Source organism: Amblyraja radiata, chromosome 1 (assembly GCF_010909765.2).
Source record: "Amblyraja radiata isolate CabotCenter1 chromosome 1, sAmbRad1.1.pri, whole genome shotgun sequence".
NCBI lineage: Eukaryota > Metazoa > Chordata > Chondrichthyes > Rajiformes > Rajidae > Amblyraja > Amblyraja radiata.
Window position 1 is genome coordinate 126,982,402 of NC_045956.1, and position 14,422 is coordinate 126,996,823.

At 45.3% G+C, this 14,422-nt stretch overlaps 1 protein-coding gene across 1 annotated transcript in view; it reads right to left on the reverse strand.

Annotated features, from left to right (window-relative positions):
- Window positions 1-14,422, reverse strand: part of LOC116982761 (granzyme K-like) — a 38,650-nt gene that overhangs the window by 12,306 nt on the left and 11,922 nt on the right. Inside the window, exons 2-3 of the mRNA XM_033036220.1 lie at window positions 11,663-11,723; window positions 5,936-6,074 (exon numbers count right to left, since the gene is read on the reverse strand). Coding sequence (XP_032892111.1) covers window positions 5,936-6,074; window positions 11,663-11,723 — 200 coding nt within the window. The remainder of the gene's footprint in view (window positions 1-5,935; window positions 6,075-11,662; window positions 11,724-14,422) is intronic.

The window sequence follows — 14,422 nt, forward strand, 5'->3', positions numbered from 1 at the left end:
TCAGTTGTGTGGAGAGACCTGTATATTGAAGATGCTTTTTGCCTCTCATATGTCAATTTACCTTAAATGTAGAAGAGCTTATTAAAATCTTCTTACAAAGACCATTAGGTATTTTCTTTAATGCTCTTTTGGACCCAAGGCATAGCAGAGCTGCCAACTCTCACAAAGAGGTATGGGAGGGAGAGAGGGAAGGGAGAGAGAGAAGGAAGGGAGGGAGATCGAGAGAAGAGAGGGAGAGATCGAGAGAAGAGAGGGAGAGAGAGATCGAGAGAAGAGAGGGAGAGAGAGAAGGGGGGGAGGCGAAGAAGGGGGAGAGGGAGAAGGGGGAGAGGGAGGAAGGGAAAGGGGGGAGAGGGAAAGGGGGCGAGGAGGAGAAGGGGGACAGGAGAAGGGAAGAGGAGAGAGTGGACCGATAGCACAATTATAACGCGCAAGCCGCTCCCATTCCGACCCCAAGGATTATAGGAGCAGATCTCCTCTAGTACTTATTGCGACCACCGCGCGCCGCGAAACCCCCTGGCCCCACCATTGCACCCAAAGATGATAGAGCAGTAGTTCTATAATCTTTGATTGCACCCTTCTTCACGGCGGGCTTGTGATCTTTGCTTGTGATGTCTCGGCAATTCGAGGGACATAACGGGTAACAGCCGTCGCCTTCCTTGCCGGACACGAATCTGAGCTCGATAAATCTCCTGGTCGGCCTAATGTGTCCCGCGGGCCATATTTTGGAGACCAATCCCTTACAAGAACAAAACCCAAGAAGTGTTAAAATTGTCTTTATTATTGTGGTAAGTAAAGATCTATTAAAAATAAGTCTACTAACTTTCTAATGTACCGACAAACCTAGTTTCCCAATGGCCGTTGATGGGAGAACAGAAAATAAAATTTTCACGACAGAATATCGACTGAAAATAATAATAATATTTTCTTACCTTTCTTTTTTATTGGGGAACCTAAAGAATGACAGGTCGGGTCGTTTAGATTTACGATTAGAACAATTGATAGCAGAGCAGTGAGATGAAGATTTAGATGAGGACGCAATGACAGCCCAATAAAATGCCTAAATAAATGGCATCGACAACCACACACGTCATACTACGCGTTTTTCGAGGAGTGGTCTATCTTGCTCCGCTATAAGATCTTTGCTGTAAACCATGTGGCAGGCTCAGAGCAAACCAGAACATATAATCAAATGTTAGGGGTTTCACAAAGGGTTGGTCTTTAGTTTAGTTGTCACTTGTACTGAGGGAAGGTAAAAAGCTTTTGTTCGCATGTTATCCAGTCAAAGAAAAGACAATGCATGATCATAATCAAGCCGTCCAGAGTGCACAGCTAATGGGTACAACATTTAGTGCAAGATAAAGTCCGATAAAGTCTCTAATTAGGTTGAGAGGAGGTCATGACTGCACTCTCACTGATGAGAATACCGTGTTGCTACATGTTGCTTGAAATTCCGTTCCAATAACCCGATGGCACACGGGACATATATATTCAAGCCTGCGTGAATGTATAATAAATGATGCCGAAAACTAGCATTAAATTTGAGAAACCATCGACTGAATAAACCACTTTATTGTGGCTTAATTTCAAAAGAAAATAGTCCAATTGAAATGGCATTACCAAACTGGCAGCTTTTTGTCCATAAAAGTCTGAAGATTGTGGAGAGCACTCATCAAAATCCATGATCTATAAGGTGTATGGATCAGCTGTGATCTGATGTGTGTTAGTTAGAATGAAAGGAGAGGGATGTTGACTGGACCAATACCAATGATGAGATGCAATGTCATCAGATTTCCTGTTTCTGACCACAACTGACCTGCAACTGCACCTAGAAATCCTGTCCATGTTGACAGGATCAGTTTCAGTTCTGATGCAATGCACTTCATATCATCTATGAGTCAGAAGAAGGGTCTCGACCCAAAACATCACCTATCCATGCACTCCAGAGAAGCTGCCTGGCCTGCTGAGTTGCTCCTGTAATTTGTGTCATATTTACCTAGCATCTGCAGTTCTTTGTGTCCATATAATCTTTCTCATTCACTTCCACATAAACCCAGGGTCAGTAATCGACATCAACCGGTCCAGTGTAATACAAATGAGCGCTGCATTGGTGTGATATCACCGTTCACATGAGGTATTAAACTCTGGCTCAGTTTAGCTCCTCACATAGGCATAAAAATACCAATGGTGCTATTTGAAGAAAAAAGGTAGAGTTGCTTTGGAACATGCTGAATTCTCAAAAGGCAAAACGCATGTGCTACTTCTTTTTAGCCATGGTTCCACAGAACAAGGATATAATGCTGAGCCTTTCCCGACCTTCGCCACTCCACCACTCTCCAGCAGGCCGCAGCCATCGCCCTACCTGAGTCCCAGGCTCAGCACCGGGCCTAAATTCTCGACGCTGCAGACTCTGACATCACGGGGTCTAACTGTGCTGGGTCCCCCCCCCCCCCCTTACACAGGGAACCTCACTGGTTGTTCCACTGGGTCTTCCCCTTCCCCCTCAAACCATGTTACCCCAGCTCTTCCCCACCCACACTATCAGAGACGGAAACCGCTGTCTACACATGGAGGGGACTGGGGGACAGGGGGGGACACAATTTCTTGGCGGCCGCACGCGCATGCACACACTCACACACACACACGCGAGGCATCGGAAGCTTCAGCCGTGCGCCCTGTGAACGGTAATCAGCTCGGGATTCTTCCAGTTTCCAGCCCCGTGACGTGGATGCTTCTACTACGGGCCGTTACTGTTAGAATGAGTCAATTACTGCAGATCTGTACCACAGATTTAAAAAACACTGGACATCATGCTGGACAACATAATACAGGACAGGACACTTTCAAGCAGCTTGTCCTGTCCTATATTATGTTGTCCACTGTCCAGCATGATGTCCAGTGTTTTTTAAATATGTGGAACTCGTGGACGCAACTTAGCGACTCGTGGCGCTAATGGCAGGTACCCGGGAAACTTGTTAACTCTTGAAAAACATTAAACATGTTTAAAGATTTCCACGAGTCAAATTTACTCTTGAAGTTAAAATTTGAAACATTGAAACTCGTTGTAAGAACGTAGTGGCCCGTGAGTTCACCGTAGTGACTCTTGAGTCTACCGTGGGTTTGGCCTGAGTGCCAGAAGTGAAATGTTGAAGATTAGACATCTCCGGGGAACTTGGATAGGTGACGTTTCGGGTCGGGACCATTCTTCAAACTTTAGACCCTTCTTTCACCCAAAACGTCACCTGTCCATGTTCTCCACAGATACTGCCTGACACGTTGAGTTACTCCAGCACTTTGCGTCCATCTCCCTGGAGACCTCGTTTCCCACGCAATACGTTGCCAACCGTGCATACATTGCCAACTGTTGTTTTGACAGCAGCAACATAATCTCCCGGTTAGTACACTCAGTGTTGCTGAGGCCTAGTTTATGTAGAGACAAGAAACTGCAGATGCTGGAATCATGATCATAAAACACACACAAAGTGTTGGAGGATCTCACACAGCGCTGGAGTAACTCAGCGGAACAGGCAGCATCAGTGGAGGAAATGGACAGACGTTTATTCGGCTTGAAAAGAAAGGACTCGATCTGAAAGTACACAAAATTGCTGGGGAAACTCAGCGGGTGCAGCAGCATCTATGGAGCGAAGGAAATAGGCGACGTTTCGGGCCGAAACCCTTCTTCAGACCCCCTATCAGTCTGAAGAAGGGTTTCGGCCCGAAACGTCGCCTATTTCCTTCGCTCCATAGATGCTGCTGCACCCGCTGAGTTTCCCCAGCAATTTTGTGTACCTTCGATATTCCAGCATCTGCAGTTCCCTTTTGAACACTCGATCTGAAACGTTGCTTATCCATTCCCTCCACAGATGCTGCCTGACCCGCTGGCTTACTTTGACACTTCGTGAGTTCATGTCATAGGAGCAGAATTAGGCCATTCGGTCCATCGAGTTGCTCCTACACTTTGTGTTTCGCTCAACATGCCAGCATCTGTGGTCCCCCATGTCTCCATTTGACAGCTGGAAGAACTCAGCGGGTAATGGAGTCTGAAGAAGGACGCTGACCCGAAACCTCGCCTGCCCATTTGCTTCCACTGATTTCATGTAGTCACTTTTCGATAAAACCCCATCGCCCCAGTTATTCCAAGTCCATTTAATTCCGCATGTCTCCATTTCATTCATTAAGTCGCCGGTACTGTCACATCGTTTGTTTTCGGTCAATACAACGGAGCAGTCTGAAGAAGGGCGACAATGGACACAAAAAGCTGGAGTAACTCAGCGGGACAGGCAGCGTCTCTGGAGAGAAGGAATGAGTGATGTTTTGGGTCTATGCAAAAAAGTTATGATGATAAAGGATACAGACCTTTGTTCGCTGTTCATTGGTTGAAAACGAGCAGCTGGTGCGACTTGGGTGGAGGAGGGATAGACAGAGAGGGAATGCCGGGGTTACTTGAAGTGAGAGAAATCAATATTCATACCACTGGGCTGTAAGCTGCCCAAGCGAAATATGAAATGCTGTTCCTCCAATTTGCATTTAGCCTCACTCTGACTGGAGGAGACATCGGACAGAAAGGTCAGTGTGGGAATGGGAAGTGTTTGGCAACCGGGAGATCAGGTAGGACCAGGTAGCAACCGGGAGAGCCACGATCCGAAACGTCACCCATTCCTTCTCTCCAGATATGCTGCCTGTCCCGCTGAGCTGTCCGTGATGTTTAAAGGGGCTGGCATCTGTCCTGATCCGTTGTTCGGATAAAACACTGTTTGAAATAATTTGAAGTTTTGAAATTAATCCTCGCAGCCTAATGTACACTTTGGGCTAAGATTTGATCCCTGCACAAAGCGCAATGTAAACGGAATGGAACCTCTATTAACATTCTGAGACTCTCTACATAATGGAAGTGATCACATTTGGCCCTTCGAGCCAGCATTGCCATATTATTTCGAAGTCACGGGAGTGACTACGTGAAGAGCCCGCCTGTCCACATGCGCGTCAATTTCGTCTAGTGCATGGCGTGAGTCGGAGCAGTTTCGAACTGCTCTGACCAGGTAAGTAAATTTTCACCGGGCCGCTCTAGAGCGTGCCTGGGGTAGCTATAGAGGCGGCCGCGGGTTTCGGCTGCCGTGGAAGCTCCATAGGAGCTACAGTAAGAAGTATTTTGCGCCGCAGTTTGAGCTCCCCAACGGGAGCAGGCGGCTAAATTGGAACAGACGGCCCAAATGGGAGACCGGTGTAGGCTCCATCGGAGCTGTGATTGCGGCTGTTGCCGTTATAACAGCTGTTGCCATTATAGTCTGCACGGCAGCAGACGGCCCAAAATGAGAGACCACCGGCTAGGATAAGTTGTTACAGCTGCCGACATCATAGCTCCATATGGGAGCAGGCAGCCAGAGTTGGAGGCAATGTGGGTCTCTGTAAGGAGCTAGAATTCATATATTGCGGTTGCCGGCAGTCGGGTCTTTTCGCTGCAAGAGATTTCCAGCAGCAGGTGAGTTTAAAAATAGCCGCGGCCAAGAGTTACCACCTAGATAGCTCAGTCTGCCGTAGCACCTAACAATTTGAACAGAGTTACTGTTACAGCTGTGCTGCAGCAACATATAGTGTATAACTTTAATTTGGGCGGCTATAATAGAGTTTGCATTAATGACAGTTGCCACTGGGTCACGTTTGTGACTATCGTAGTCAATAGCATTCTAAAGTCATGTTTAATTCTTTGCAATATAACTAATTGTCATCATGCCAAGAAAGTTTAAGGATAATTACAAAGGACATTTATTATCATTTACACCTATGGTGTAGTGGAATTGGACTTGCCTTTGCAGTCCAGAGCTCCTGGCTTAGGAAGCCTTGTTTGAGCTGTGCCTATCAGACACCTGCGGGAGCTACACCTGGTGGCATTATGGTATTTCCGCTCATTAGAGGGGACTATTGAAGATTATTTTACAAGAATTGCTTATGACAACACCTGACAGGGTTGCAGTATTTCGCACAGTCCGTCTGGCGTATGGGGGCCAGAGGCACTCCAGTCCTACTTCGTTGGCTCCAGAAGGGAGCAAGAACTCGGAGTCACTATCAGGTGCAATCTGTTTGATAAATGATGATACCAACAGAACTCTGATCTACAGCTAGTTTTGGTTCGGCTGCTAAAGGAAACAGTCTGACAATCCCAAGTCGGGACAAAGTCATAGCCAAGTTTTGGGACATCTATGGCAGATGTGATTGGGCGTTTATCTCAATTAGAACATCTGATGAATCAAATCATAACACAAGGAATGCTCTATGTTACGAAGCATGTCAGGCAGCAGCTCCTGGTTCAGGGTTGCAATTTTCCTCCCACTCGGATGAAAGTAGTGGTGGAGATGGTGCTAAAGTATGTGCACATATGCCTGAAGCAGCTCCTGGTTCAGGGTTGCAATCTTCCTCCCACTCGGATGAACGGAGTGATGGAGATGGTGCCAAAGTATGTGCAAATATGTCTGAAGCAGCTCTTGTTTCAGGGTTGCATAAGTCCACCCACTCCGATGAATGAAGTGATGGAGATGGTGCCAAATATTATGCACCGTATTATGGAAGCATGCACAGGCAGTTCAAGTCATATGCCTGTAGCTGCCCTGGTTTCAGGGTTGGTATTTTCCTCCCACCGAAAGACTATCGGAGATGGTATCACAAAATATGCTCAGTGTTGTGGAAGCATGCACAGACAGTCGAGGCATACGGATATGGCAACGCCTGGTTCAGGGTGCAATTTCTCCCACTCTAAAAGAGTGTCAGATATCAGTATGGACTGACTCCAAAAATGAACCCGGACATGACTATGTGCCGGGATCCCATGCTTTAATGCATGATGTGCGACAATCGCTTAAGGAAAATCTGCGTGCTCTTGCCTCTAAAATTGCTGCTCCCTCGGGGACGGACAAGCCACTACAAGAGAAGTTGGCCAGCGGCATCAGCTATCTCACAGTAATGACAAGCATAATGGACAGGGTCTGCAAATGGAACTTCGCTGAAGCTCCAACAAAGGAAATCGACCTGGGGTTAGAGACGCTGGTAAGTAAGGTCTCGTTATTAACCTCCGTAAACTCCAAAATGGAGCAGTCTGTCAGCCCAGGTTGGGTTTACAGGCAGCATGAGTTGTCTAGTCATTTTCTTTTCACTGTCTCTGGGATAAGATCAGCTTCATGTAGAAACATTGGCAAGGTGCCTTGCATAGTAACCTCTGTAAGTTCCAAGTAGGAACAGTTTGGTTACCCTGGATCAGGGTAGACCATTATTGAACTGGCTGGCCATAGGAGTCATAGTGACCAGGGTAGCACTGCTTCATCATCTATGAGAGGTTATCAGACTGGTCAATAGAATAAAGTAGTTGAAGTTTTTCTCAGCATATGGTTTATTTCTCCTCAGTTAGTAGAGTTACTGGTTCATTGGAATCATAATTGTCATCCTCTCTGGGACAGATGGTTACCAGCATGAAGCTCATTTGGCATGTAATATAACTTTATCTGACCTGCAGGTTCATGTTGTGAATCAACAATGTATTTATATATCCATTAGGCTCTCAATACCAGTGTTCCTGATTGAGTGGCGGGTCGAAGAGATTGTGTTATGCACTCTGATGACTTAGACATGTGGTTTCAGTCAAAGGACTGTGAGGTAATTCCTGATTCAGCCTTGCATTATATTAAGCTCCACTCTGAAGGAAAACGCTAGGTATTCATGGTGACTCTTAGTCAAGAATTGATAGGGAACTCGTACTCCCACATCTAAGGGAGACTGTGGTTTCAGCTCTAGTCATTAGCTGCTGATTATATATTATCAGCAATATGTATGAATAATGAGATAATGCATCTTCCGTGGATAGGAAAGTAAAAAAAAAAAAAAAATCCGTCCGTAGTATCAATAGAGGAACAGCGGTTCCGAGTGCAATCAGTGACAGCTCATCCGAGGATGAGTGGGCTGGCCAGGACTAGAGGGGTATATTGCTGATACTTCTCAAGATTACAGAAATATGGTGCAGGCTGAATCGGGTTAGCATTAGGCTAATCGGATTATGGGTTTACTTACCCAGTTTTAGATGGCTGATTGGGGTTCTGCAATTTAACTGACTCAGAGAATCAATCTTGTAGTTGCATACTCTGTCATATCTACACACATAAGGCACAGGTTCTGCTGTTTTGGTAACAAAGCTAGTGGTGAAAGCCTATGCTGCCCTTCTCAGTTCAAAGGGCATTATGTTATCAAGTTTTAGGTATATGCAAAATTGCAGCTGATAAAACGTATGGGTTGTCGGTGGATATCTTTTGCGGTATTACTAATGAGGCAACATGAAATTTAACAGTACCAATTTGCCTATTCAATCACGCCATGGTAGGCGACTGAAGCTACTCTTATTTACTCAGTCATGGGACAGCCTGTCTTCTCGGGCAGCTAGCTCTGCATGATTGTATGAGAAGCTTGTGAACAACATATGTGACTCAATTTTAACGGAAGTAATAGAGGTTTGTATGGCTTCCAGTTTGAGCCTGAAGAAGCTTTTATGTGATAGCACACTTGACATTGCTTGTGCTGCTTTATCTTTTCTGTAGGACCATAAGTGGGATATAAATGATTGGTTCTTTACCCACTATTCTCTACGTTATGCAGGGTGTCTTTTATTTGACCACTCTAATAGCCTGCACTCAGTGTAATGTGCAATGTATATCAGTAAATTGTTATGCAAATATTCCTCTAGTATCTTAAGATGATTATGCTTTCAGCAACTGATCTCAGCATAAAGAAACACAGCTTTTACTCAATCTCTGGCTTAGTCCCTACGTCATAATGACATTAGGGGAGCTTGTTATTGAAATAATCTCATAAGCAAATGAGCAGGATTGCGTACATTTGAGATTGACAGCATACCCACCAGAGCAGAGATCAGGGATGTCATTAGGTATACAAGTGCACTCAGTTGCTAATGCCTATGAAATGGAAGAAAGTTCTTTAGTTATTCAATAGCCTCAAGATATTGCTGATGGCTCATTAGCAGGCAATAGAATGGATTTCTCTTTCATCATACAGCATGAAGTTTACATAGTGCAGGTTAATAAATTATGTAATTTGGTGGAATATGTCTGGATATTTGCGGATAGTATTATGCACAGTGTTACATGAGTTATTGTCTAACTCAAAAGTCTATTGGGACTACGGTCCAGTTATGAACAATGGCCATGTATGCAAGTTAGCATCATGATATTAATAACTCGTGTTTTTCCCTACCATTAATGGTTTCTCTGTTTAAGTGTTTCACACACAGATTGTGTCACTGCATGAAACCTCAGATCTTCGAAATCTTCACGTAATCACTCACGTGACTTCGAAATAAAATAGAAAGATTAATCGAGAACTTACCGTTTGAAGTTTGATCTTTATTTTATGAGAAGTTGAAGTGAGGGATTACGTGCCCTCCACTCCCAACCCTATTCTCATAAAGATTATTTGATAGTTCTAGCTTTTAATCTTCCTTTAGCTTAGGTCAGCAACTATTCTGTGGTTTCATACAGCTACTTTGTAGATTGACGCACATGTGGACGGGTGGGCTCTTCACGTAATCCCTCACTTCAACTTCTCATAAAATAAAGATCAAACTTCAACCGGTAAGTTCTCGTTTAATCTTTGTATTAAATATGATCATGGCTGATCATCCAAAACCAATATCCAGTTTCTGCTTTCTCCCCATATCCCTTGATTCCGTAACCTTAAGAAATTTAAACATGGGAGGCTTTTTATAGTGAAAACAAAACTGCATGGCATCATTTTTACCTTGTGATGATTTTTCCACACGTCGGTGGTCGTTGTTGCCTCAAGAGTAATTCGGGAGAGGAACTTGGTAACTCGCGAGAGGAACTTGGAACATTGCAGATATGAGAAGTAAACGGCAAACTTAGTCATACCCGTGGGAACGCGGTTAAACTCTTGAACATAAACTTGGAATCTCGTACACAACCACGTGTCTGATTTTTTTCTTTCACTCGGGGTCACTCGTGGGTCGACTCGCACCGTGAGACAGGGGCTTTATACACTTAAAACGCCGAAGGGAACTTTGGCCCTAAAATGTACATTGGAATAAAGTTTGTTTCCTATCATTAACTGCAAGCTGTACAGCCGATGAACGTCGCAAGCCTCCCTAGCCCATCTGTAATGATATAAGTGCAAGTCCCGGGTAAAGTATATGATTAAGTAGCATTCTTTCATGGAAGGTATCACTGAAATAGAATGGGCTGCTCGCACATAATATGGTAGATTTTCTGCAGTTTTTCCATGCAATAATATCCATACAAAATATAAAAAAGTGAAATGAGAAAAAATAGGTAGTTGATCAGCACTTAAAATATACCTTTCGGAAAGTGGTACCGGCATGAAAAATGAATGCACTGTTCTTTGTCTCTCCTTTTGAGATGAAGTATGTCTGGATGCCTTCTCTTCAAATATCTCCGCTTTGGACTGACAGCCATTTCGATGTTCACAAATCAGCCTCCAAAGTTCAAATGATAATTGTGCCCACGCCTGACATTTTTAAATGCATCTCCCGTTAATTTTATTCAAAGGAACGCATCATACTTGAAGCAAGGTCAGTTCACACAATTATATTAGGAGTTGCCATAGAGGGAGTACAGAGAAGGTTCACCAGACTGATTCCTGGGATGTCAGGACTTTCATATGAAGGAAGACTGGATAGACTCGGCTGGTACTCGCTAGAATTTAGAAGATTGAGGGGGAGTCTTATGGAAACTTACAAAATTCTTAAGAGGTTGGACAGGCTAGATGCAAGAAGATTATTCCCGATGTTGGAGAAGTCCAGAACAAGGGGTCACAGTTTAATGATAAGGGGTAAATCTTTTAGGACCGAGATGAGAAAAACATTTTTCACACACAGAGTGGTGAATCTCTGGAATGTAATTGAGGCCAGTTCATTGGCTATATTTAAGAGGGAGTTAGATGTGGCCCTTGTGGCTAAAGGGATTAGGGGGTATGGAGAGAATGCAGGTACAGGATACTGAGTTGGATGATCAGCCATGATCACATTGAATGGCGGTGCAGGCTCGAAGGGCTGAATGGCCTACTCCTGCACCTATTTTCTATGTTTCTATTTTTCTCTGTTTCTATGAGGATTAATGAATGGATTTTGATGCAGAAATTAACAGTGACAGTTAAGACATCTTTTCGTGAATACTTGCTTCAAGTATTTCGCGTTCCTTTGAATAAAATTAATGGGAGATAGACAATAGACAATGTCATTAAAACTCAGATGCGTCAAGGCATTTAACACTCCATTCCATTCCTCTGACTCACGACACAATTATAAGGAAACAGGAATGGGTTATCGATAGCAGTTAACAGTCACATAGACATTTAGCACGTCGTTCTTTTGAGTCAGAGGAATGCAGTGATGAACGAACTACTCGATTTGAACGTCTCGACTCAAAACGAACGACTACTTATTAAACCCGACATACCTTACAAAGCTTGTAACGTGAGGGGGACCGTCCCCCACCTCTGAAAATATGGCGGGGACATGTCCCCTCTGCCACCCCCCGGGTTTTCCACCAATGCACACTATAGTCCTCATACTCCCCTCCTCCCTGACCAACCACCACTCCCATACCAGACATCGCCTCAGTCTCCATCCACTCACCTGCCTTCCTCCGGCCCCAACCCCCATCAGGGCTGCAACTCTCACGCAGTCGTGAGAAATTCTGTGATCAACGAAAATTTCAAAACTCATATCAACTGCATGGGCCACGGGTGTTGGAGAGCCAGGGCTGAAGGAGGAATGGAAGCAGAAGCAGCGGCGGGGACAGATGCGGACGGGGGGTCCGGGGCTGGTGAGTGTTTGCCATGCTGGCGAATGTTTGCCGGGCTGGCGAGTTGCTCACTGCAGCTCCGGCCATGGAGCAGCCTCAGTTTAAGAGTCCCGGGCCGTCGGAGGCGTCGGAAGCATTGCGCTGCTGCCGTGAGAGTCTCTGTGCCGAATTCGCCCAAGTGACCGGCATGGATCAGGCTGCGGCTTGGTGTATCCTGGAGGACAACCGGTGGCTGCTGGAAGTAAGTACCAAGCACTGGGTAGAAATGGTGGATAATAGTGACCTTCAAATGGGGGTGGTTGGAGAAAGCATCCTGCTTGCCTGCTAGATTTTCACTGGTAGATGTTTTCAAGAGAGAGTTAAATTTAGCTCTTGGGGCTAGCAAAATCAAGGGATACGGGGAAAAAACAAGAAAGAGGTACTGATTTTAGATGAACAATGATGATCATATTGAATGGCAATGGTGGCTCGAAAGGCCGAATGGCCTGTCCCTGCACCTATTTTCTATGTTTCTATGCTTGAGTATATGGCAATAAAACCTGACCACTTGATTTTGAAGCATTCATGCATGGTGGAGGTATAATGTAGTCATAGTGTAATACAATGTGAAAACAGGCCCTTCGGCGCAACTTACCCACACCGCCCAAAAAGTCCCAGCTACACTACCTGCTTTTGGTCCATATCCCTCCAAACCTGTCCTATCCATATATCAGTCTAACTGTTTCTTAAATGTTGGGATGAAAAATGAAGTGGTCGAGTTTTATTGCCATATACTCAAGCATAGAAACATATAAAATAGGTGCAGGAATAGGCCATTTGGCCCTTCAAGTCACCACTGCCATTCAATATGATCATGGCTGTTCATCTAAAATCAGTACCTCTTTGTAATGTATTCATGCATATTCATGTATATGTTAATGAATTGGTGTTGTATATAAGCTGGGAATGTTGGATAATAAACCTCTCTCTCTCGTGATCCAGGCAGCCTACGTGTAAGTTGTTATTCATTCTGCCGTCTGGAATATAACAAAATTGGCGACGAGGATGGGATAGAGTTTGTGAACTAATCCTTTAAATGCCGTGCAGGACTGTTTTGCAACATGCAGTATTGTTTAACAGTTTAAACAGTAAATACGGAGTTGTGTCGCAGTTCTTTGCGAGCTGGACACGATAGGCCTCAGATCCTTCTATGCAGGGAACTGTAGTTTAAAACATCAGCCGTACAAGTCGGCGAGTTTGCAGGGTATATCTATGTTGTGTCTACGTGGCTAGTTGCCGTCCTTGGGATTGTATATCCTTGGGATTGTATATCGTTCTATCCCTCGCCCTCACTTCGGTAAGTCCGACCATACCGCGGTGCTGCTTCTTCCTGCCTACAAGCAGCAATTAAAGAGCGCACCCCCAGAAGTGAGGACAGCACAGAGCTGGTCGGGGGGGGGGGCAGAAGAACAACTCCAGGACTGTTTGGAGTCTGTAGACTGGGCAATGTTCAAGGACTCGGCAACGGACTTGAACGAATATGCCACAGTTGTTACAGACTTCATAAAGAAATGTGTGGAGGACTGCATCCCTACAAAAACCTTCCGAGTGTTTCCCAATCAGAAACCTTGGATGAACTTTGAGATCCGCACTCTCCTGAAGTCCAGACACAGGGCATTCACATCCAACGATACAGTGGCCTACATGAAGACCAGATACGACCTTGGTAAGGCCATCAAAAAGGCCAAAAGGGACTTCTGCTCCAAACTGGAGGACGAGACAGATGTTCGGCAGCTGTGGCAGGGTCTGAATGCAATCACCTCCTACAAGGCAAAACCAGGAGGCAGCTCGAATGCCGGTGTAACATCACTCCCTGACGAGCTCAATGCGTTTTACGCACGCTTTGACAGGGAGAATACTGATGTGCCTTCCCGATCCCCCATTCGCTGTGATGGCATTTCAGTCTCAGTCATGAGGCCGATGTCAGGAAATCCTTCAGAGGGGTGAACCCCCGAAAAGCACCTGGACCTGATGGTATACCCGGCCGTGTTCTAAAAACCTGTGCGGACCAACTGGCGGGAGTTTTTACGGACATTTTCAACCTCTCACTTCTGAGGTCTGAGGTCCCCACCTGCTTTAAAAGGGCATCAATTATACCGGTGCCCAAGAAGAGTAAGGTGACGTGCCTCAATGACTATCGACCAGTGGCACTAACGCCGGTGGTGATGAAGTGCTTTGAGAGGTTGATCATGGAGCAAATCAACTCCTACATCGACAAAAACCTGGACCCACTGCAGTTCGCGTACCGCCACAACAGATCAACGGTGGATGCGATCTCGCTGGCCCTCCACTCCGCACTGGACCACTTGGACAACAAAAACTCATATGTCAGGCTGTTATTCACTGATTACAGCTCGGCATTTAACACAATCATCCCCGCCAAACTGGTTACCAAACTCGCAGAACTGGGTCTCTGCGCATCCCTCTGCAACTGGATCCTCGACTTCCTCGTCCACAGACCACAGTCTGTTCGTATTGGTGGAAATGTGTCAGCCTCGATAACAATCAGCACGGGAGCACCTCAAGGCTGCATGCTCAGCCCCCTGCTGTAC